Raw genomic sequence first — 24938 nt, 5'->3', positions numbered from 1 at the left:
TTTTAAGGTCTAGACTTCTCTTAAGAGGTCCTATAAGAATGTAAATTGTTGAGAGTTTTTTGCATAGAACATTACTGTTCTTTTCCTTCTGTTACCTGGCCTTTTTTTCTTATCATGCCTATAATCTCAATTATAAGTTTTTACTGTTCAAACCTTTGTAAAGCTTTTGTTATCAGATGGTATTTTCTTCTTGACTGTGTTTTATTTTATACCAATATGCATAAATATAACTCTAAGTAACTTACATAGTATAATGACTGAGAAGATACTTAAATTGAATCTAGAACTTCTTATAAGGTTCTTTATGAGTAATGCTGAAATGAACAGATTGTATTAAGTAAAATACAATGCAAAAAAAGTTGCAAAAATAAATACTTCTCGTTTCCCCCATATTTTATGTTTATTTTTCTTATAATCTAGTGTGCATCTTAGACTTACAGCACATCTCAATTTGGACTAGCTGCTTTTCAAGTGTCACAAGACACATGTAGCTGGTTGCTACTATGTTGATCAGTGTGGGTCAGTACCTTTAGACTTAGCTATTATAAATTACAGCATTTTCTTTCTTCCTTTCTTCCTTCCTCTCCTCCCCTTTCCTCACCTTTCTAAATTTAAATGGTAATAGTTAAGGAAAAAGTAATATTTTATCAAGGACTACAGAACTTCCTATATGTGAATTATAGTTTTAACAGTTTACATCAGTTAGTAAGTCAGCAGATCAATTTTTAAAATAACTGTAGTGTCTGTCTAGGTCATCCCATCAGTTCTGTGTTTGTATACTTGAGTATATGTGGCTTTGCATTTATATTTTGTTTCATTTTTGTAAAGTTTTTTTTTTTTTTAAGTTTATTTATTTATTTTGAGAAGAGGCAAGGGAGGGACAGAGAAAGGGAGAGAGAGTCCCAAGCAGGCCCTGTGCTGTTAGTGCAGAGCCTGACACAGGGCTCAATATCATGAACTGTGAGATCATGACCTGAGCCAAAATTAAGAGTCGGATGCTTAACCAATTGAGCCACCCAGGCTTCCCTCTTTCATTTTTTAAGTCTGTAAGCTGTTTGAGATCAAAATCTATATCTCAGTCCCATCCCAAGCTGCTAAATAAACATTTAGTACAATAAATACTTAATGAATGAAGGAATACTTTGTAAGTGCAGTTTGAACTTACTTTCCAAATAGTAGTTTAGTATTATTTTTTCTTGGAAATCACTGTAGACCTTTTGTATTCTCATTATATATTATTAGTAAGGATTATGTATTTCATTTTGTTGGGATTTTTTGAGCCAGTTTCACCAGTAATCAATCTTGTATAAGGTGTGTACATGAAGATGCTAAGAACAAAACAAAAATACCTTCAATCTACTGAATTTACATGAGCTTGATTGCCTTTCTATATTTCTTGATTGATGACACCATTTTATTTGTTGCAGATTTTGCAAGACTGTCCAGAAGAGCCCGAAGCTATTAATGATGAGGAACAGTTTGATGAAATTGAAGCGGTTGGGAAATCCCTTTTGGATAGATTAACTGTTCCTGTAGTTTATCCTGATGGGTATGGTACATGTTCTTATAATCTTGTCTTTTTATTGGTGAGGTCTTAAAGTGAAATCATCAAGAGAGGAAAATCTGTTTCTTAAAAAGCCAAGTAGGGGCGCCTGGGTGGCTCAGTCGGTTGAGTGCCGACTTCGGCTCAGGTCACGATCTCGCGGTCGGTGAGTTCGAGCCCCGCATCGGGCCCCTGTGCTGACGGCTCGGAGCCCGGAGCCTGTTTCAGATTCTGTGTCTCCCTCTCTCTGACCCTCCCCCCTTCATGCTCTGTCTCTCTCTGTCTCAAAAATAAATAAACGTTAAAAAAATTTAAAAAAAAAAAAAAAAGCCAAGTAAATTAGCTTTGGTTCACATCTTCAGTTCCTACAATAAATTAGTTTGTAATGAAAAGAAATGCAAACTCAACTGTTAGCAAAAGTGGATTTGGTACTTGCTATCAAATGTGCTTCTTGACAGCTTGTTGTAGAAGAAAGATCACTGATGAGGTTGATACTCCTGGGTTCTAGCCTTGGCTGTGATGATAGGGAGTAGGGTGACTTTGGGCTTCATCCAGGGAAGGGAAGGGGAGTGGAGGGGTGTAATGTATAGTGAGCTTATAATTTATCAAACACTAAGTTAAGCACTTCATTTCACTATTTTTGACCAAACGGTGCTAGACCAGTGTGATTATTCCTGATTTACAGATGTAGAAACTGAAGCTCAGAAAGATTAAGTGAGGTGCTCAGGATTTCACAGCTTATAAGTGGAATTGGAATACACTGTCAGGTCTGTGTGGCTCCAAACCCATTCTCTTTCCAATATGCTGTACGGATTCGTAATTTCTTCATTTGTAAAACGATGGGGTCCTGATTCCCACATTCCTTTTACATTTCAAAAGATGATAGTAAAAGTAAGAAGTAATCTCATGCAAATAAACGGGCCAGTAAATGAATCTGAAGGAGCTTCATCCCTGAGGATCTTAGACCTTCTCAGTGAAAATAGTTTAGAAGTAATCCAGAGGATATTTAATTCAAATGACAGAGAAGCCAAGTCACTGGATACATCTATCTTACATTGTAGAATAGCATACTGGATAGGATTGTGGCCTCTGGAATCAGATTTCTTAGGTTTAAATCTCAACTCTACCACTTAGTAGCTGTAACACCTTGGGCAAGCCACTCAACCTTTCTGTGCCTCAATCCTGTCATCTAAAAAGTAGGGATATAAAATAGGGATATATTATTCATACCTCCTCAGGTTACAGGGGCAGGGGAATTATGTGAGCTGAATGTATATAAATTACTTGAATCTGATACATAGTAAGTGCCACTACTGTGTCATGAACTTCATGTGATTATTTGGAATTTATTTGGGGAAGATGTGATTTTATTCCCTTGAAAGAATATAATTCATTATCTATATTTGTATAATCTTTGGTCATAGCCAAACTTGAACCATCAGAAATAACCTAAATACATGTTACATATCTGCAGTGTATGAAAGAATAAAATCTGAAAGTTTGTAAATTCAGCTTATAACAATATTGAAGGGGCGCCTTCTGGTTGTTCCAGGAAAGCCCCACTCCTGTTTCCACATTTCACAGCCACGTGTTACAGCATCTCCTCTTCTCAGGTCAGCCTAGGAGCATCTATAACTGGCATTTTTGCTTGGGCTTCTCCTCCTTCCACAAGTAGTCATATGGCATTTCCTCATGTTTTTAAGATTGAAGAATAAGTACTGTGTGTTCAGATTTTACAACCACCTTTAATATGTGGATGTACTATTCTGTTCCATTTGTAGGATAACCTTTTGATGCTATACAAAGTTTGTTTGATAGCAAGCTTATTCAGATTTCTCTTTTGTCACATTGTCCTGGAAAAACAAATTAGATGATCTCTCTGAATTCACTGCTTGAAGACTCAGGTTCAAATCCTGGTTTCCCCACTGTGTGATCCTAGTTAAGTCATTTAATTTCTAGGCCTTAGTTTTCTGATCTTAAAAAATGCAGATCGTAACCAGATACTTTCTAAGAACTCTTCTAGCTCCAAAAGATTCTAGTGGCTCCGAATACATTATCTTTTCAAGTAGGATAACATTAAATGATTTTATCTATTAAAATCCCAAGCGATGCCTTAACATGAAACAGATATTTTATGTGCCAGCTTTATTAGACAGTTGGTGTACATAACCCTTATCATTGAAGGACACATACAGGTTTTATATTTGTGTTTGCTTATGCACCTTAAGCTGAAAAGTAAATATCTCCAATGTTTGTTTCTTTTATGGTTTCATTGTTGGGTTGCATTGTTCAGTTTATTGAGATTGTCATAAGTAAACATTTAGTACAATTAATCTATTTCTTTCAACATATCTTCAGATATTTTATGCCATTTATAAAAATGTTTCTCTGCAGGGCACCTGGGTGGCTCAGTTGGTTAAGCATTCTACTCTTGATTTCAGCTCAAGTCATGATCTCATGGTTCATGAGATCAAGCCCTGCGTTGGCCTTTGCATGAAATATGAAGCCTGCTTGGGATTATCTGTCTCTCTCTCTCTACTCCTCCCTCACTCATGCTGTCTCTCTCTCTCTCAAAATCTTTTTTTTTTAAAGAATAAAAAATTAAAAAAGTTTGTCCTACCGAATTACTACTCAAAGATAAACAGTATGGTTTGCAAATGAACTAATGCCTTATCACATAAATAATTTTTATGATAATCTTTGCTTCCTTTTGAATTTGCTATGGTCAGTGGATTTATATTAACCTGATTGGGGTTTTTCTGTTTCTTTTGATTTTTAGAACTGAACAATATTTTGGGAGTCCAAGTGACATGGCCTCCACCGCAGAACACATCAGAGACAGGATGAAACTGGTTAGTCTCAAAAGGCAGCAGCTGAGACATCCTGAAATGATGACCACAGAGAGCTAATAGCTACCAGCTTCCCACAAATCTGCAGTTCATAATCCCGCATGTCGTTGGCATACTACAGCATTAGCTGCAATACATTAAGATACATTTCACAGTCAGAATAAGCCTCATTTCTCTCCATTTTACATTTCTCTCTACATGTTAACACTTTGCAACTACCAAGGCATAATTATTTAACATGCTTTGAGACCATAGACTCCAAGTATCTTAAAAGAAGGAACTGTAAACATTGCACTGAAAACTTGCTTTAAAGCTTTACCTGACCTGTCAATTTGTAGATGAACAACTGATAATAAGCTTTGAATGGTGCTAATAAGAGTTTAGGAATTCTCTCTATAAAAATGGTTGACCTTTCTCCCCAGGTGATGTAGTAAATTTAGATAATAGTTAAATTGTTACTAGTAGACAGTGGTGTACTCAAAAATTTTACTTTGTAATTCTTCAAAAGTGATTATTTTTGTTGTGTCAGTATGAAGAAAATCTTCAGATCTTTGATATATCATATTCATTAAAAGACAGTTTCCTATTTGTATTGATAATGTATTAAAAGTTGTTTGTGCTTAATAAAAAGCTTCTTTTAAACATCTTATTTAATTTGGTGATTATATCCTGTTTCCAGACATGAGTGCCTTATTTAAAAGGGCATTCTTAGGATTGTGAGGCTGGCATAGTATTTGTTTTTTTCATGTTTGTTGCATGTATTTTAGCCAGGAAATTCATATGTAAGCATGTGTATATAATAAGCATGTTTAATTTTGAGAAATAATAAGTTTAGATCTTAAAGAACTTAAAAATAATGGAATACTATTTCTGATTGTTCTCTTCTTCAATTTGAAAAATGTTATCCAAATTATTACCTACCTTGAAGATACTTTATCTTTGGGGAGGAGTATGGGGAAGAAGGCATACATAATTACTTAAGTGTAATCCTTTATATCAGAGGAATCTTACTGGAGCTAAAATAGCATTTGTCAATAAAATTTAATTTCTCATACTAGAAGCAAAATTCTGAAGTAGTCTAGTAACAAAAATTGTACAACTCTTTTAGAAATAAAATTTATAAAATGTTAGTGCTTTTAAGTTTATATTAAGTTTAAATGGTAAAACGTATTTAATTTTTGTGTTAATTTTTATTTCAGAAAATGTTTTTGAAAAAGATTAAAAATACTTTTTTAGTCTGTGATCAATACAAAATTATGCAAAGAATTGTATGCTGGTTTCTTTTCATGTCTTCAGTGATGTTCATGTATCTTGCAATGCAAAAAAATCCCTCTGCACCTACCGATTTCTCCAGCCTTCTTCACTGCCAGACTTCTCGGAGAAATCCATATCCATTCTCCCTGCATCCTCACCATTCACTGCTCAGCACCTTGCAGCCTGGTGTAACATAGCACTTCAGTGAAACTCTTCTCAGTGTGCTCTCAGTTACTGAATTGAATAATTTTTTTTGCCCTCTGTCTGCGTTCCTCGTCCTCTGTCTCTGCAACATTTACACCATTTAGCAGCCTTTCCTAGACAGTGTTCTCCACCCTCGAAGATGTTATCCTCTGCCATAACCGTGAGTACAGTCACACAGCTATTAACTTAAAGTGTATCTACTCAAATGTGCTCTCAGATTCTGTCTTCGGAATGCTTCTGGAGGTATCTCATCCTTAGGGTTTCTGTTTTATCCCAGCATTCTCTGTTACGTATCTGGTCCAAAATTCTAGACCCATACTTTCAATTACCCACTTGACATTTCCTAGATGAAGTATCATATTTTTCACCTTTCTTCTCTGTGAGCAGTTTTGGTTAAAGGTGCAGCCTTTTTTATAGTCAAACACGCCAGAAAATCTGGGAGAAACTTCTGCCCCCTTTTTTCTTATGCTGCCACTGCTTCTGAAAACATCCAGGAAATTCTTTCTATATTTGATAATCCTCTCAAGTCTTTTAGGACTTAACTTCTGAGTATGGACTTTTGTGATTCTTCATTTCAGTCTTCATAATGGTGCTCACCACATGCTACAATTGTTTATTGATGTCTGTGCCTGCTACGTTATAATCTCTTTTGAGGGAAGGAATCTTGTGGGACTCTCCTGTTCCCAGCCTTTTCCTCATATGTAATAGTTGCTTTACTTCTGTATGTGAATGGTCTGTTGTAGGCATTAGTAATAGTCCCCCTTATATGATAGTCTAAAGTGTGTTTTAAATATATTTCTTAAAGTTATGACTGACTTATGAATGAATCTACTCATAAGGAAGTGATTTGGTGTTTCAGATACTTATATATTAGGTAATTTAGATACTTAGTTACACTCAATATCTATTCTACTGAACTTCATAGTGATTAGAGTGCTTTTATTAAGACTTTGCTAGAAAAGAACTACACTGTAAGTAAAGGGGCTCTTAGTTTTATCATCAACTCGACTACTAATTGTCCAGTGAGTTAGTTGTTAATATGCCTTAAGCTATTTGCCTACAGCAAGAGTAAGGCAGCATCTGGAAATGTTATTTGTAACTTGACTATTTCAGATGAAATGGAATATGCTTTTGACATGATATTGTTCTTCATTTGTAAATTTGCTGCTACTTTCTATATGTATATCTGTACATACACGTACAGTTATGATTGAAAACCCAACAATGCCCTAATGTGATTTTGTTTCGTAGCATCATAGTGTACTTAGAGTACACATGAAGGAAGTGACTGCAGTCTGTTTGAAATCATGAGTTCTTTGTACATCATAAATTGACATTGGTCCACAACTGGAGGAAGAACCATCATTTCTACATGCCATCTATTGGTATATGCCACAACTTTCCACATCACTTTAGCTCATCTCAGGGAATTCTTGGAGTGTTCATTGGGCTAGTTTTGTTTTGTTTTTTGTTTTGGTTTGGGGGATTTTTTTTCCTCTTGCCTTCTTATTGTGTATTTGCTCCTCTCTTAGCTCAATATATAAGTTTTGACAGCTGTTCTTCACATGTCTGACCCAGCAGATGCAAAGATGGTACCTTAATTTCAGAAAAAAATTGACTTCATTCCCAGTTCCCATTGTTGGCAACACATTGCTGATGGTGATGAGACGGCTCACCCTGCCAGCCAGGATGATGATGGCAGGTCTAGGCTTCATCACTGGGTACAGGATTGGATACTACTCTCACTTTATAGGCATTTAAATTAGCCAGGTTGCTGAGTGTTACCTAGTGTTGCGTGTTGTTTCATTACCCCATCAGTTGAAATATGGAGTGTGCTGTTTAGTTTATTATTGTTGCTGGCAGAATCTAAGGTGAACATGACAATTACTTTTCTGATAGTGCTGCACAAACCATACTCTCTGATCTAAACCTATTGTAACCAGTGATGTGATTGTGACAGTCTATGAACGTATTTCATGGTATAGTCAGAGGAAGAACTCAGAATCCTCTACTACATTGTACGTTCCCTGCCAGAGAGGTTGGAGATTGCTGTGTACTTTTCCCATAGTAAAACCCTGTGGTTACTAGGAACTGCACATGCTCTGGTTGCTAAGTTCTCCACATCCTAAACTATTGAAAATGATATGGGGAACTATCATCAGTAAATATCAGTGACAAGAGTTAGCGTGATTGAGATAACTTTGGTTAAATCCCCAAAAGAGAAATCCTCTAGAATTAAGAAGATGGGCTGAAACATACCTGCCGAGTTAACCTAATTAGAAAACTTTCCAAGGTTAACTCTCAGTTCTGAAAATAGAAAGCTTCAATTGAAGAAAATGGAAAATACACTCCTGGTATGGAGGGCAGCAGATACCTTGATGAGGCAAAATTAAGTACTGATTTAACATCTGATATTATGTGGCTTCATTGTGTGCTTTAGAAATGTCTGCGTTTAGCCAAGAAGCATAAATAGTGGCAAGAATAGTAAAGATCATAAAAAAGCTAAAGTAAGAGCTGTACTGAATATAATGGAAAGAGTGGAGTTTGAATATCTGATTTCAGAATCTGGCTTTGCCATTTACTGACCTTTGTAAAAATTACTCAACTTTTCTGCGTCTATAAATACAATCATACTAAAAAAAATGTGTTGAAAATTATGATGTTATCCAAAGTGGAAGGAATTATTACTATGATTATATTTTCAGAATGGAAAATAGAGCATTCTTTAATCTTGCTCTTTTCTCAGATGACGAGCATGGAGTTGTGGGAGACATGGCACATTGTTTATGCTCACCTCCCTGAGCTCCATTTCCCCTACATTCAGAATTACATACTGGAAATACTAAGGGTGGAGTTGGTGAGCTCATCAGTAAATAACAGGACTCCTAAATCTGACAGATTAACTCTTTTATGGCAGGATGGTAGACCAGCGAGATGGAAGACAAGTGAGGAGTATCATCTACTTTGAGGTTGACAGGACATGACAGAGTGCCATTAAAAAATAAGTAAAGTAAGTAAAAGTCATACTCAGAGTGGATCTCAGAGAGTTGGCATCTGCCTGTAGAAACAACAAAAGCAGAAATCTGTTAAAGTATCCTAAAAAAGAGGTAAAAAGCATGACTTGAGACCACCATTAGTTCTGCTGTAGCTAGAGAAGAGCAGTCTTGATAAACTTGGGCAGTGATAATAACAAAGACTGGTCCTGTAATAGAGACTGCTAGAACTAAGGATGCTCTGTGAAAGAGCATAAATATAGAGCAGTGTGTTTTAAGACTGAAAAATGTTGACAGAGATGATGCTAAATTACCCGATTGGAATGTTTTAGAGCAAACTTGAAAACTTGGCAACACTAGGCCGTGTGCTTCAAGAAAAAGTAGAGCCTGTACTAGAACATGAAGTACTTAGAGATCAAAGGAAAGTCAGAACTGTGACTAAATATTTTGAAAGCAGTGAGTAAATTTTTAAAAGAATCAAGATTATTTTTGTTAACTCTTATGAGGGTGTGTGCGTGTGTGTGTGTGTGTGTGTGTGTGTGTGTGTGTCTATACAATTACATAGAAATTCTTAGCAAATAACTAAAAATAGTTACCAGCCACTAGATAATAAGTGCAGTGTTGTTACAGATTTTAAGTTAGGCATGTGGAAAACTACTTCTGACAAAAGGCTATTGGAGTCTGAGGCCAGTCTTAGTGAATCTGAAGGAGTCACCTTAGAAGTATTTACAAGTTACATGCCATCACTTTAGGGCACCCCCCCAAATAAGTCCTTCTTTGGAGAGACAGGATAATCAGATGTCCTTCCACTCAGAACATAGGGACCTGTGTGGTATGATCAAACCTCACATAGTGTTTTGGGTCAGCACATCTTTTCTATTATAGTTTGCCCTAGTTCTTTTTTAGTTTAGAAGTCAGGTAAAAGTTTGTGTGCTTGATATTTCTCAAGAATGTTTCTTCTAGCTTAGCTCTTACGTTAGTCTACATCGCCAACAAATTTGCTCAGAATATATGGTCGATAATATGTATTCTATTTTTAAAAGTGTGAGGGGATCAAAATGTCACTGACAGTTTTGAGCCAGTGTAGATCTGAGCTGATTCCTCACCTCACACTCAGGAATATCTTTTCACAGGCTCTTAAGTTTCTAAATTGACACTGGTCGGAAGAATCTGATGATTATCTTGCTATGAGATCAATAATGAAATTTTCAGTGGCATTGTTTGGTAAGTGTTGCACCCTCAAATTCTCCAACATTTTATAAAACTTTTCAAACATAGAAAAAAGTTAAAATTTTACAATGTATTCATCACCCAGGTGATAGTTAGCATTAGCTATGCTTGTGTTATACCTGTCCACCCATCAGTTCATCAATCCAAATTATTTTTTATGCATTTTAAGTTGCAGACAGATTTACATTTCCTACTAATAACTTCAGCATACATAGCAACTGGAGCTCAATAATATGCTTACCACATTTTTTATGTAGAATTAGCATACAGTGAAATGCATAAATCTTAAGTGTGCATCACTGAGTTGTGGAAAATGTATACAGTACTATGAAAATGTAAAGCGTTCTCAGAAAATTCCCATTTTGCCTTTTCCAGTCAATCCTTGACCCCACACCCTCCCAAAGGCAACTACTGTTCTTTTGTCTACCACAAATCAAAATTTGTGTGTTCTAGATCTTTATGTAAATAGAGCCACACAGCATGTAATCTTTCTAGAAGCCTCTTCACTTACTATGTTTTGGAGGTTTATCCATGTTAGGTGTATTAGTAGTTCATTCCTTTTTATTGCTGAGTATTCTTCCATTGTATGACTGTATTGCAGTATATCCATTTTCCTATTTAGGAATACCTGGGCTGTTTCCAGCATTAGTAACTATAAACAAAGCTGCTATGATTATTCATAGGTCTTATGTGAATGTAGGCTTTCGTTTCTCTTGGATGAATACCTAGGGTTAGAATTTCTGTGTCATAGGGTAGTTTTAAAAGAAACTGCTATACCTTTTTCAATGTGGTTATAGGGTGTCCTGGATTTTCACTCTATTTTGGATGTGTAGAAAGGTGTAAACTATTTTTATGATCCATGTTTGAAATTTTAGAAGTGGGTTTGTGATAGAAATGGCATTGTTAACATGGTTGGCAGTTGGTGTTTTTTGAGAGAAGAAATACCTGTCTGCCCCAAGTAGCTCCCCAACGGGTATATATGCCTGAAATTTTAGCATTAGTTTCACTTCTTGAAAGATTCAAGCACTTCCCAAGTATGGTGATACATTAGCTAGAAGAAACAGCACTGGTTTGTTTATGTTACTAACTTTGCCACCTGTTTTCAATAAGTGAAATAAGACCGATTAAACAAAAGATTATTTCTGTTCAATTGGGGTAGAAGGGGTAGTCAAAAACATATGCTACTAGTCTGTCTTGGGTACAGCAATGTGAGACAGAACCATCTGGATGGGATAGCCCCCCCAATTGGTCAAGAAACCAGAAAACAGGGTGGGAAGAATTCTACCTCACTGTTGTGATAGGGGATAGCTATGTTTTTTGCAGGACATTTTAGCCTTTACAAATCGTATTTTCTGTGTTTTTTGTTTGTTTAGCACCACCCAGCTGTAATTATTTCACACCCTAGTGACTTTGTTATTCACTGTTCTTTTACCCTTCCTCCCTGTTAAATTACATAGAGCAGTCACCTGTATAAACCTGTAAAATTATAATCATATGTATGTTTCTAATGCCTGTGTTCAAAGATTTTATGTATGGTTCATCCAATCTTTCCTACTCAATTTTTAAGGGCTGGGATATTTGGCCTCTACTGTAAACCCCTATAATGTTCCACACATTGTAAATGCAATAAAAATGTTAAAAACTATTATTAATGGCAGTATATTTTGATATGTAGTTCTTTGATACGTTATCACTTTGGACAATAAGTTTGGTTTCTGTTAATAAAGATTGTTCATAAAATCTAGGGAGAATTAAGTCCTACTGGTCTGTGTAACAATCTGATGAATTCTGCATCTTTGAATCTATTTGAATTGTATTCTGTAAATTTTTTCTAACAGTATTTTCTAAAATATTTGATTAAAACAAAATGTAACTTCTTTATTCTGAAATAATGTGGAGTCCTAGAAGACAGAGGCTAAATACCCTTTCCCTTGGCGCTTCTCATTCTCTGTCCAACAGCCCCCTATCCCGTCTTCCCATAGGTTTGGCACAGAAATTCAGGGCTTCCTTTAAATCCTACATTGTCTGAAATTGTTAGGTTCTTACCACAATAGTGGTTAAATTTCCTTTGATCTTACCAAGAAGTGCATTTTTACAATTTAAAAGGTGAATATGTATTCGAGGCTGGGGAAAGCATTTTAGAACAAAGTTAGCTATATTTAAAATAACAAAATTAATCATTCTATAAATAATAGCAGCTCCAGAATGGCTACCAGGAATTTAGAATTGGCAAAATTTGGAAATAGACAAACCTTAGACCTTGTCCATTGAAGTTAAGTACATTTGGATGACAGTTAACATATAAGCAAATATATATAAAAGAATGAGCACCTGGATGGCTCAGTTGGTTGAGTGTCCAACTTCATTTTGCCTTAGGTCATGATCCTAGGGCTGTGGGATCAAGGCCCGCATCAGACTCCACATTGAGTGTGGAGCCTGCTTAAGATTCTTTCACTCCCTCTGCCCCTATCTCCTGCTCATGCTCGCTGTCTCTAAACAAAAAGAATGTATCTTTATTTTTAATATTTTCATTTTACTACAGTATTCACCACCATCTTTAGATTTCACATTAGACACTTGATGTATTCACAAACCTGATCCACCTTCTGTGTAAAATCTCCAAAATATTCAGATAATCCTAACTCTTATGTGAAAGTCAAATGAGCACAAGAACTACCCAGTTTTTGCCAGGTCTGGAAGGAAGAGAATTACAGTGATAGAAGTCAAAGTAACAAAAAATAGATGGAAAAACTGGAAAAGTGAATAGTAAGCATAAAAGCTTATTTGTGACCATGATTAAATAAAATGTAATTATTAACAAACCATATTCCCTTTTTAAATAGCCTTGTACTATACCAGACCCTAACTTAGCTATCTTTGGAAGCTTACCTTCCAGTTTAGTTACTTTGATAATTTAATATTAAGGGTCTAGTCTTAAAAATATTTAGTTATAAGGGTTTGTAAGAATAAACAATTGGTGGGTGGGTGGATGCCTGGGTGTCTCAGTCGGTTAAGCATCTGACTGGTGATTTCAACTCAGGTCGTGATCTCAGGATTGTGAGATTAGCCCCACGTCAGGCTCTGTGCTGACAGCATGGAACCTGCTTGGAATTCTCTCTCTCTCCCTCTCTACCCCTCACCCTCAAAATATTTAAAAAAAAAAAAATCAAAACAACCCAATCAATTGGAATTCTCTCTCTCTCCCTCACCCCTCACCCTCAAATATTTAAAAAAACAAAAAACAAAACACCCAATATTTAAATAAATTATCCCACAAGAATATTCTACCATTGAAATGTTATGAAAGTTTACTAATTGAAATGGTAGAAGTCTATTTGAAGGATATTCATGATACATTACTGAGTGAAAAAAGGCAGGTTCCAAAACTATGGGAATATTATCCTTTTTTAAAAATAAAAATAGATGCTTGCAGAACTTCATTAAGTTACATTTGAGATGTGGAATTAAACCATTGTAGTTTTGTTTATTTTCTAATTTTTCAAAAATGGGTGTTTTAAAAGTACTTCTGAATATAAAATGGCTGCTAAGTATATTCTTATATCCTGAAATCTCTGTTGCAACAAGAATTCTCAAGATGAGGCTATAAAAAGTTGACCTTGGGGCACCTGGGTGGCTCAGTCAGTTGAGCCTCTGACTTCAACTCAGGTCATGATCTCATGGTTTGTGAGTTCAAGTCCCGCATCAGGCTCTGTGTGCTGGCAACTCAGAGCCTGGAGCCTGCTTTGGATTCTGTGACTTCCTCTCTCCCTGCCCCTCCATGCTCACTCTCTGTCTCTCAAAAAATAAACAAACATTAAAAAAATAATAAAACTGACATCTGCAGGAGGGGTTAAGATGGCAGAGGAGTTGAGAGACCCTAGTCTTGCCTCATCCCTTGAACACAGCTAGATAAATAAATATCAAATCACTTTGAACACCCAAGAAATCGATTTGAGGACTGGGAGAGCAAAACTGCATGACTAGAGGCAGAAAAAACCCTCCACATCATGGAAGATAGGGCCTGCAGAGAGTTGACCTGGGGGAGAGAAGAGCTGCAGTGCTGCAAAGAAGAGGAAGCCCTGATCATGGAGAGAGGAGCGAGAGAGAGAGAAAGCATACACAGGAATTGCACAAGAAAAAGTCTTCCCCAAAACCACTGACCGGGAAAGGGAGAAGGGCTGAATACTGCAAGTTTTTATAAACAGCAGAGTGCAGAGTCTGACGTTTTGGAAGTCCGTGCCATCGCTGGGATTGTGCCTGGTGGGCTTGGTGGTGCTCTGGTGGGGAAGGAGGGTGGAGACCCAGGAGCCGACAGTGTGGGCCGAGGATCTCCTGGGTTACACAGTGAGAACCAGTTCCCCTGCTTGGAGTGCTTTTGGGAGTGGCGGCACAGCCTCTGGGGACAAAGGAACCTGCAGCATGCTGCCCTGTGTCCTAGCATAGGAACAAAGACACCAGCTGAGGGCAGCAAACCTTGGTGCTGGTTTTTAGCTGCACTTCACTGTGAACTCTGAAGCACCGCACAGTCACACAACTGATTTCTGGGACAAGCCAGCACCAGCCATAGTGCAGCAAGAACCCCAGAGGATCAGCATGGTCCACACTGTGCAGACCTCTAAAATTTGGAGTTTTGAAACCCAGCCACCCGCCTGAGGTAAAACACTGGAGTGCTTTGCCACCGGACAGGCAGATAGCTCAAATGCAGGCAGGGTGAAGGCAGGGATCTGGAAGAAGCTGAAGACCCAGAGAGGTGATTATTTGCTCTTCTGTGAGGACTTCCTGAAGAGTGGTGGGCACAAGATCCCCACTCCAGGGATAAGAGGTCAGAGTGATAACATTTCCCCTCCATCCATCAGCACTGACCAACTTCAGGGAGCAAAACAGCGACACCAGTGAAGGCTGGACACCTTTAACACCAAACGCCGCCCCCCTGTACCCTGTAGGTGCATCTCCACCAGGGCAAGTCCGCCTGAGAAGACCCCTCGCCAGTAAGACCAGACAAACCCTTCACACACACTAAGTCTAATCATAGAGTGCTTCAGATTTTGGCTGTAGGGTACTAGGATCTAGCTTCCATTTTTTTAATTAAAAATGTTATATTTAATTTTTATTTATTTTGGATCTAGCTTATTAAGTGGGCCAAACCACACCTGGGATCTAGCTTTTTTTTTTTTTTTTTTTTTTTTTTTTTTTTGGGGGGGGGGGAACCTCTTAATATAGCCATTAATCTCAGGAGCAGGAATGCAACAGGCTTTTCTAACAATCATACACACATACAAAGTGACCCAGTCAAGGGGCACCTAGGTGACTCGGTCAGTTAAGCATTTGACTTTGGCTTAGGTCATGATCTCATGGTTTGTGATTTTGAGCCTCATGTCAGGCTGTGTGCAGACAGCTCAGAACCTGGAGCCTGCTTCGGAACCTGTGTGTGTGTGTTTCTCTCTCTGCACCCCTCCCCTGCTTGTGTGCTCGCTCTCTCTCAAAAATGAGTAAACATTAAAAAAAAATTTTAAATGTGACCCAGACAAAATGACAAGACAGAGGAATTCACCCCAAAAAAGCAGGAAGAAGTCACATCCAGGGATTTAATCAATACAGATAAAAGATGTCTGAACCAGAAAATAAGACAGTAATCATAAGGTTACTAGCTGGGCTTGAAAAAAACATTGAAGACACTAGAGAATCCCTTAGTACAGGGGTAAAAGGACTAAAAACTGGTGAGGCCAAAATTTTAAAAAGCTTTAATGGAGATGCAAAATTGAATGGATGCAATGGCATTGAGGGTAGATGAATCAGAGGATTGAATCAGTGATATAGAAGATAAAATTACGGAAAATAAGCTGAAAAAAAGAGGGACAGAAACGTATTGGATCATTAATGTAGACTTAAAGAACTGAGTGACGCCACAAAATGTAATAATATTTGTTCATAGGAGTCCCAGAAAAAGAGAGAAAAAGGAGCAGAAGGTTTATTTAAATTATAGCTGAAAACTTACCTAATCTGGGGAAGGAAACCGATATCAGAATCCAAGAAACACAGGGAACTCCCATTAAATTCAACAAAAGCCGGCCATCACCAAGAACTATCATGGTCAAATTAAAAAAATATACAGACAGGAAAGAATCCTGAAAGCATCCAGGGAAAAAAAGTCCTGAACCTACTAGGGAAAACAGATCAGGTTTGCAGCAGATCTGTCCACAGAAACTTGGCAGGCCAGAAGGGAGTATCCTGATATATTTAACATGCTTAATGGGAAAAATACACAGCCAAGAATCCTTTATCCAGCAAAGCTATCATTCAGAATATAAAGGGAGATCGAGTTTCCCAGCCAAACAAAAACTAAAGGAGTTTAACTACTAAACCATCCCTGCAGGAAATTCTAAGGGGGACTCTTTGGAGAAAAAAAGACCAAAGAAACAGAGAGCATCACCAGAAACACCCAACTTTACAGGTAACATAATGGCACTAAATTCATATCTTTCAATAATCACTTTGAGTATAAATAGACTAAATGCAGTCAAAAGATATGGTATCAGAGTGGATAAAAAAAAAAAAGCATCTATATGCTGCCTACAAGACACTGATTTTAGACCTAAAGACATCTGCAGATTGAAAGTGGGGAATGGAGAATCATCTATCATGTTCATGGATGACAAAAGAAAGCCTGAGTAGCCATACTTATGTCAAACAAACTAGATTTTAAACAAAGACTGTAACAAGAGATGAAGAAGGGATTTATATCATAATTAAGGGGTCTATCCATCAAGATCTAACAGTTATAAATACGTATGCCCTCAACTTGGAGGCACCCAAGTATATAAATCAATAACAAACTCACTGACAATACAATAACAGTAGGAGACTTCAACACCCCACTTCTAGCAATGGACAGATGAAGCAGAAAATCAACAAAGAAATAATGGCTTTCAATAACACATTGGACCAGATGGATTTAACAGACATATTCGGAACATTTCATCTTAAAGCAGTGGAATACACATTCTTTTCAGGTGCACAAGGAACATTCTCCAGAATAGATCATGCACTGTGTCACAAATCATCCCTGTGCAAAAAGATTGAGATCATACATTGCATAGTTTCAGACCGCAATGCTATGAAACTTGAAGTCAAGCACAAGAAAAAATTTGGAAAGACCACAAATATAGAGAGATTAAAGAACATCCTACTAAAAGATGAATGGGTTAGCCAGGAAATTAAAGGAGAAATTAAAAATTACATGGAGGCAATTGAAAATGAAAACACACAGTCTAAACCCTTTGGGATATAGCAAAGGCGGTCCTAAGAAGGAAGCACATTGCAGTACAGGTATACCTCAAGAAGAAAGAAAAGTGTCAAATAACCTAAATGTACACCTTAAGGTACTAGAAAGGGAACAGCAAATAAAACCTAAAGCCAGCAGAAGAAGGGAAATAATAAAGATTAGACCAGAAATAAATGATACAGAAACAAGAAAAAAGAACAGATTAACAAAACTAAGAGCTGATTCTTTGAAAGAATTAATAAAATTGATAACCCCCTAGCCAGACTTCTCAAAAAGAAAATATAAAAGACCCAAATAAATAAAATCATGAGTGAAAGGGGGAGAGATCACAACCAATACCACAGAAATACAATTATAAGAAGATATTATGAGAAATATATTGGCCCCCAAAACTGGGCAATATGGAAGAAATGGACAAATTCCCAGAAACATACAAACTACCAAAACTGAAGCAAGATGAAATAGAAAATTTGAACAGACTCATAACCAGCAAAGAAATTGAATCAGTAATCAAAAAACTCAACAAACAAAAGCCCAGGGAGAGATGGCTTCCCAGGGGAATTCTACCAGACATTTAAAAAAAAAGTTAATACCTATTCTTCTCAAACTGTTCCAAAAAATCAGAAATGAAAGGAAAACTTCCAAACTCACTCTACAAGGCCAGTATTACCTTGATTTCAAAACCAGACAAAGATTCCACTAAAAAACAGAACTACAGGTCAATATCCCTAATGAACGTAGATGCAAAAACTCTCAACAAGATACTAACAAATCAAATGCAACAGTGTATTAAAAGAATTATGCACCGCAATCAAGTGGGATTTATTCCTTGGCAGCAGAGGTGGTTCAGTATTCACAAATCAATCAGTGTGATACACCACACTAATAAAAGAAAGGATAAGAACGATATGATCCTCTCAATTGATGCAGAAAAAGCATTTGACAAAACACAGCATCCAATCTTGATAAAAACTTTCAACTAAGAAGGTATAGATGGAACATACCTCAATATCATAAAAGCCATATACAAAAGACCTACAGCTAATACCATCCTCAATGGGGAAAACCTGAGAGCTTTTCCACTATGGTCAGGAACAAGACCTGGATGTCCACTCTCTCCATTACTGTTTAACATAGTACTAGAAGTCTTAGCTTCAGCAATCAGACAAAAAGGAAGAAAAAGTATCCATATCTGCAAGCAAGAAGTCAAACTTTCACTATTTGTGGTTGAGAAAATGCTCTATGTAGAAAACCTAAAAGACTCCACCAAAAAAATTGCTGGAACTAATACATGAATTCAGCAAAGTCACAGGACATGAATTTAATGTGCAGAAATCTGTTGCATTTCTATACACTAACAATGATGCAGCAGAAAAAGAAATCAAGGAATCTATCTAATTCACAATTGCATCAGAAACAATAAGATACCTAGGAATAAACGTAACCAAAGAAGTAAAAGATTGTACTCTGAAAACTATGGAACACTTAAGAAATAAATTGAAGAGGACATAAAGAAGTGGGAAAAAAATTCCATGCTCAAGGGATTAGAAGAACAGACATTGTTAAAATGTCTATACGACCCAAAGCAATATATACATTTAATGCAATCTCCATCAAATTAACACCTGCATTTTTTGCAGAGCTAGAAAAAACAATCCTAAAATTTGTACAACCCCCAGAGACGCCAAATAGCCAAAACAGTCCTGGGGAAGAAAGGCATCACAATCCTGATTTCAAACTACATTATAAAGCTACAGTAATCAAAACAGTGTGGCGCTACCATAAATGTAGACACATGGACCAGTGGAACAGACTTGAGAACCAGAAGTAAACAGCTATATACTTAAACAATACTTAACAAGGAAGTCAACTAATACTTAACAAGAAAGCTAAAATGATTCAATGGATAAAGAATGGTCTTTTCAATAAATGGCGCTGGGAAAACTGGATAACCACATACAGAAAATGGAATTGGAGCCTTATCTTACACCACTCACAAAAATTAACCTATAATAGACTGAAGACTTAAACATAAGACCTGAAACCATAACACTCCTAGAAGAAAAAACATAGGGAACAATCTCCTTGACATTGGTCTTGGCAACGATTTTTGGATATGGTGGCAAAAGCACAAGCAGCAAAAGAAAAAATCAGTAAGTGGGACTGCATCAAACTTTTAAAAAGCTTTTACACAGAAAAAAAAAATCAAAATGAAAAGACAACCTACAGAATGGGAAAAAGTATTTGCAAAGCATATATCTGATAATTCATTAATATCCAAAGCATATAACCAAAACAAACAACCCACAATCATACAACTCAATAGCAAAAAAAGAAAAAAAATTCCAATTAAAAAATAGGGGAACTGTGGGATGTCTGGGTGGCTCAGTCGGTTAAGCGTCTGACCGGCTCAGGTCACAATCTCGCGGTCCGTGAGTTCAGGCCCCGCGTCGGGCTCTGTGCTGACTGCTCCAAGCCTGGAGCCTGTTTCAGATTCTGTGTCTCCCTCTCTCTCTGACCCTCCCCCGTTCATGCTCTGTTTCTCTCTGTCTCAAAAATAAATAAACGTTAAAAAAAATTAAAAAATAGGGGAACTGAATAGACATTTTTCCAAAGAAGACACACAGATACAGATACATGAAAAGATGCTCAACATCACTAATACTAAGGGAAATGCAAATCAAAACCAATGAGATATCACCTCACACCTATTAGAATGGCTGTCATCAAAAGACAATATAGATAACAAGAGTCGGCAAGGATGTGGAAAAAAGGGAATCCTTGTGCACTGTTGGTGGGAATTCAAATTAATGCAGCCACTATGAAAAACAAGATGGAAGTTTCTTTAAACATTAAAAATAGAACTACCATATGATCCAGGAATCCCATCTCTGGGTATATATCCAAAGGAAATGTATCTTTAAAGAGATGACTGCACTCCCATGTTTACTGCAGCATTTTTCACAATAGCCAAGCTATGAAAACAACTGAAGTGTCTGTCAATGAATTAATGGTTTAAAGAAGTGATATGTGTACAATGGAAAATCATTCAGCCATAAGAAAGAAGGAAATCCTGCCATTTGTGACAACGTGGTTGGACCTTGAGGGCATTATGGTAAGTGGAGTAAGTCAGAAAAAGACAAATACTGTATGATCTCTCTTAAATGTGGAATCTAAAAAAAGCCAAACTCATAGGAACAGAATAGAATGGTGGTTCCCAGGGGCTGGAAGATTGGAGTAATGGGGAAATTTTCGTCAGAGTACTAACTTCCAATTAGAAGATAAGTTGTGGGGATCTAATGCACAGTGTGGTAATTATTGTTAACAATGTTGTATGGTACACTTGAAAGTTGCTGAGAGTTCACCTTAAATATCTTCACTGCAAAAAAGAAATGGTAATTATATGAAGTGATGGAGGTGCTAGCTAATGCTACAGTGGTAATTATTTTGCAATCAGCACATTGTACACCTTAAACTACACATGTTATATGTCTCAATAAGGTTGAAAAAAAAATAGTTGGAATACTAATATTTCTAAGTCTAAAGTTTGTGATATCTCAATGTATCTTCAAATATCTCCACAAGAATTTAAATATTTTTTATTTTTATTACTATTATTTGTTAATGTTTATCATTTTAGAGAGAGAGCATGAGCGGGGGAGATACAGAGAGACACAGAATCTGAAACAGGCTCCAGGCTCTGAGCTGTCAGCACAGAACCTGACACAGGGCTTGAACTCCAGCACAGGCGTGACCTGAGCCAAAGTCGGACACTTAACCAACTGAAACACCCAGGCACTCCAGGAATTTAAATATTTTTTAAAACACCTTAAAATACCTGATTAATGTTACAACACAGTTTAGTACCTGATATACCATTGGCAAGAAGGGGTAGTAATGGGTTAGTAATTTCACAGATTAAACTACAGAGGGTAGTATCTTTTTTTTTTAATTTTATTTTTTATTTTTTAAAATTTACATCCAAATTAGTTAGCATATAGTGCAACAATGATTTCAGGAGTAGATTCCTTAGCCATTTAGCCCATTCCCCCCTCCCACAACCCCTCCAGTAACCCTCAGTTCTCCATATTTATAAGTCTTTTCTGTTTTGTACCCCTCCCTGTTTTTATATTATTTTTGTTTCCCTTCCCTTATGTTCATCTGTTTTGTCTCTTAAAGTGCTCAGATGAGTGAAGTCATCTGATTTTTGTCTTTCTCTGACTAATTTCACTTAGCATAATACCCTCCAGTTCCATCCACATAGTTGCAAATGGCAAGATTTCTTTCTTTTTGATTGCCGAGTAATACTCCATTGTACATATATATTGGTATATATCTTCTTTATCCATTCATCCATCGATGGACATTTGGGCTCTTTCCATACTTTGGCAATTGTTGATAGTGCTGCTATAAACATGGAGGTGCATGTGTCCCTTCGCAACAGCACACCTGTATCCTGCGAATAATGCCTAGTAGTACAATTGCTGGGTCAGGGTAGTTCTATTTTTATTTTTGTGAGGAACCTCCATACTGTTTTCCAGAGTGGCTGAACCAGCTTGCATTCCCAACAGAGGGTAGTATCTTAAAGATTGGAAATTATTACATTAAAGTATGAATTAAAGAAGTAGTGGAAAGGTGAAGGTTAGTGGACTCATGTCTTTGGGGAGTCACCCAATGTTTAAACATGGTCCTATACATCTCTACATTTTATCTGTATTAATTTTTTTAATGTTTATTTTTGAGACAGAGCGTGAGTGGGGGAGGGGCAGAGAGGGAGAGGGAGACACAGAATCTGAAGCATGCTCCAGGCTCCGAGCTGTCAGCACAAAGCCTGATGCAGGGCTTGAACTCACTAACCATGAGATTATGACCTAAGCCAAAGTCAGACGCTTAACCAACTGAGCCACCCAGGCATCCCTACATTTTATCTGTATTAAATATACCTGTATTGAAGGTCTGCTCCTTAGAAAACCAATACAAAAGCTAATACTCAATTTCAGAAAGTAGAGGGGATTAAAAAATCATGACTGCTTAAATGAGGACAATTCTACTAGTTAAAGACCTTCATTTTTGGTACAGGCTAATGTTGCCGTACATATCAAAAACCCATGTATCTTCCTTTTTCCTAAGAATGAAGAATATTTAAGCAATAATGTTTATCAGATTTAGAGGGGAAATTTACATTTTAAAAATAATTTTAAGTCTTTTCAATAGTAGATTGTTTTCTCTCTTCACGTAATTATAGTCACCCTTGATTATTCATAATCTGTGTTCATCACCTTGAAGACTCTTTTGTCTTTTTATTTCCTTTACTGTGTATTCCACTTCATTTAATCTTTTATCCTCTGCAAATGTTTTCTAATTCACTTTTCTAATTTTTAAGAACAGTGCAAAAATTCTCTAAGCTCTTTTGTGCCTATTGCATTATTCTTTGTATTACTCTTCCCCTCAAAAAGTAATCAGACTATCAAACTATAACCTCTTTTTACTTGTGAAATTACATCCATTTTCTTTAAAATTAAGATAAAATCAGGCCAGGCATCCTCATTCATCCTTATCCTCTCCAAATTTAATTTAACAGATATTTTTTACTGCTTATGGATAAACCAGAAAGTGCTGAAGAAGCAATAATCCATAGAGAAAATCTACTCCAAGGAGCATATACAATCAAATTTCTTGTATATAAGTGGGGATTATTCACCATTCAATATATCCACATCACTAAGCATTCTAATATTCATTGCTCGTTAATCTGATTTGTTCTGCTGAATCTCTTCATTTGAAGTTCATACCTATCTATCCTTAAAGAGTAAATTTCCTTTACTTCTGATCTTATGATTTTACATCAAATTCAAGCCATTCAGTTCTAAGCTCATGTACATGACCAATGGAGAGATGCCTCATCGTAAATCTACTTTATTAAGAAAAGAAGAAAAGAAGAAAGGAAGAGAGAAGACCAGGAAAGAAAGGAGAGAAAAGAGAAAAGAAAGAAAAGACCGGAAATAAGGCTGGGTAACAAATCCATGAGATTTTCTTTGTACAAAAAGAAACATTTTAGGACATACAAGTCCGTTGTTAGCTTTTGTACATTAAAGCCTTACACTTGCCCCTCTGTTCTGGATTTCCGTTCCTCCCAGAACAAAAAAATAACCTTTTTAAAGCTATTCAGTAAACACTTCCTAGGCATTTTAAGGTTCTTGAAATTACCTATCTCTGAAAAGTAACTAACAGCTCTTCAAAATTATGTTAAATTTAAAATTAATGAATATGGTGAAAACATTGTCATCTTACATATTAATATATCTGTATTAAAATATATATCATATTTAAATACTGAAATAGATATAAATATATATGGTATATAAATTTATCTGTAAATATATATATATAAATTTATAAATAATTCCAATGCACCGCAAGTAAAATAGATTAAATTTCAACATGGCCAATTTCAAATGAAGCTAAATATTATTTCCTTCTCCATGGATTTGTTTTTCTTAAATACCAGCGAGGTACATGGAAAAAAATGAAAATGCAAGAAAGTCATTTAAAATATTTATATTTACACTTACCTGTATAAAGTATGGGGAAATCAGGAAGATAGAATTAGGAATCTGAGAAGGTAAAACTCCATAAAATAGGGCGCCTCGGTGGTCCAGTTGGTTGAGTGTCCGACTTCGGCTCAGGTCATGATCTCAGGGTTCCTGGGTTCCAGCCCCATGTCATGATCTCAACAATTTGTGGGTTCAAGCCCTGCGTGGGGCTCTGTGCTGACAGCTCAGGGCCTGGAGCCTGCTTTGGATTCTGTGTCTCCCTCTCTCTGCTCCTCCCCTGCTCACACTCTGTCTCTCAAAAATAAATAAAGATTAAAAAAAAATGTAAAGTCCATAAAACAGATTTTAAACATTTTTTTTATTTTTTATTTTTTTATATTTATTTATTTTTGAGAGACAGAGAGAGACAGAGTACAAGTGGGGAGGAGCAGAGAGAGAATGAGACACAGAATCCGAAGCAGGCTCCAGGCTCTGAGCTGTCAGCACAGAGCCCGATGCAGGGCTCAAATTCACCAACCGCGAGATCATGACCTGAGCTGAAGTCAGATGCTCAACTGACTGAGCCACCCAGACGCCCCTAAGCAGACCTTTGAACAGCAGATGCTTCAATGTATACTTTGTGCAAATGCCTATAAAATTACTAAACAATCCTATAGTGAATGTTACTAGGGGAATTGATTTCCATTCTTCTATATGTAAAATCCTTGATAATGTGACTTCATTTTAACAACAAACAAAAAAATAAAATAAAAGTAGGAAGAACTCTGACACAATCCCAAAGCAGTATTATTACGATCTTAATTTACATTCATGTATAAAAAACTATTCTGTATTATGATTTCTCACATTGATTTGGGAAGTTCTTTAACAGGGTTCTTGTCATTTCCAGGACATTAGGCTTGGTATATTTTCTATGTTATAAAAACCTTCTTGGGGCGCCTGGGTGGCGCAGTCAGTTAAGCGTCCGACTTCAGCCAGGTCACGATCTCGCTGTCCGTGAGTTCGAGCCCCGCGGGGCTCTGGGCTGAT

General features: G+C 36.7%; 1 protein-coding gene and 1 long non-coding RNA gene across 2 annotated transcripts in view; both read left to right on the top strand.

Annotated features, from left to right (window-relative positions):
* Nucleotides 1-5041, top strand: part of SESTD1 (SEC14 and spectrin domain containing 1) — a 116615-nt gene extending 111574 nt beyond the window's left edge. The window contains 2 exon segments of the mRNA XM_030325266.2: nt 1428-1549; nt 4323-5041. Coding sequence (XP_030181126.1) covers nt 1428-1549; nt 4323-4452 — 252 coding nt within the window. The 3' untranslated portion in view covers nt 4453-5041.
* A 200-nt stretch (nt 5042-5241) lies between these two features.
* On the top strand, nt 5242-11719 carry LOC115520687. The gene is made up of 2 exons (XR_003970841.1): nt 5242-8864; nt 9977-11719. It is a non-coding gene; the product is annotated as an uncharacterized LOC115520687 (long non-coding RNA).
* Nucleotides 11720-24938: the final 13219 nt, after the last annotated feature.

This window comes from Lynx canadensis, chromosome C1, assembly GCF_007474595.2.
Source record: "Lynx canadensis isolate LIC74 chromosome C1, mLynCan4.pri.v2, whole genome shotgun sequence".
NCBI classification, from domain to species: Eukaryota; Metazoa; Chordata; class Mammalia; order Carnivora; family Felidae; genus Lynx; species Lynx canadensis.
The sequence above is the reverse complement of the archived record's forward strand: the minus strand, read 5'-3'. Positions and strand labels throughout refer to the sequence as shown.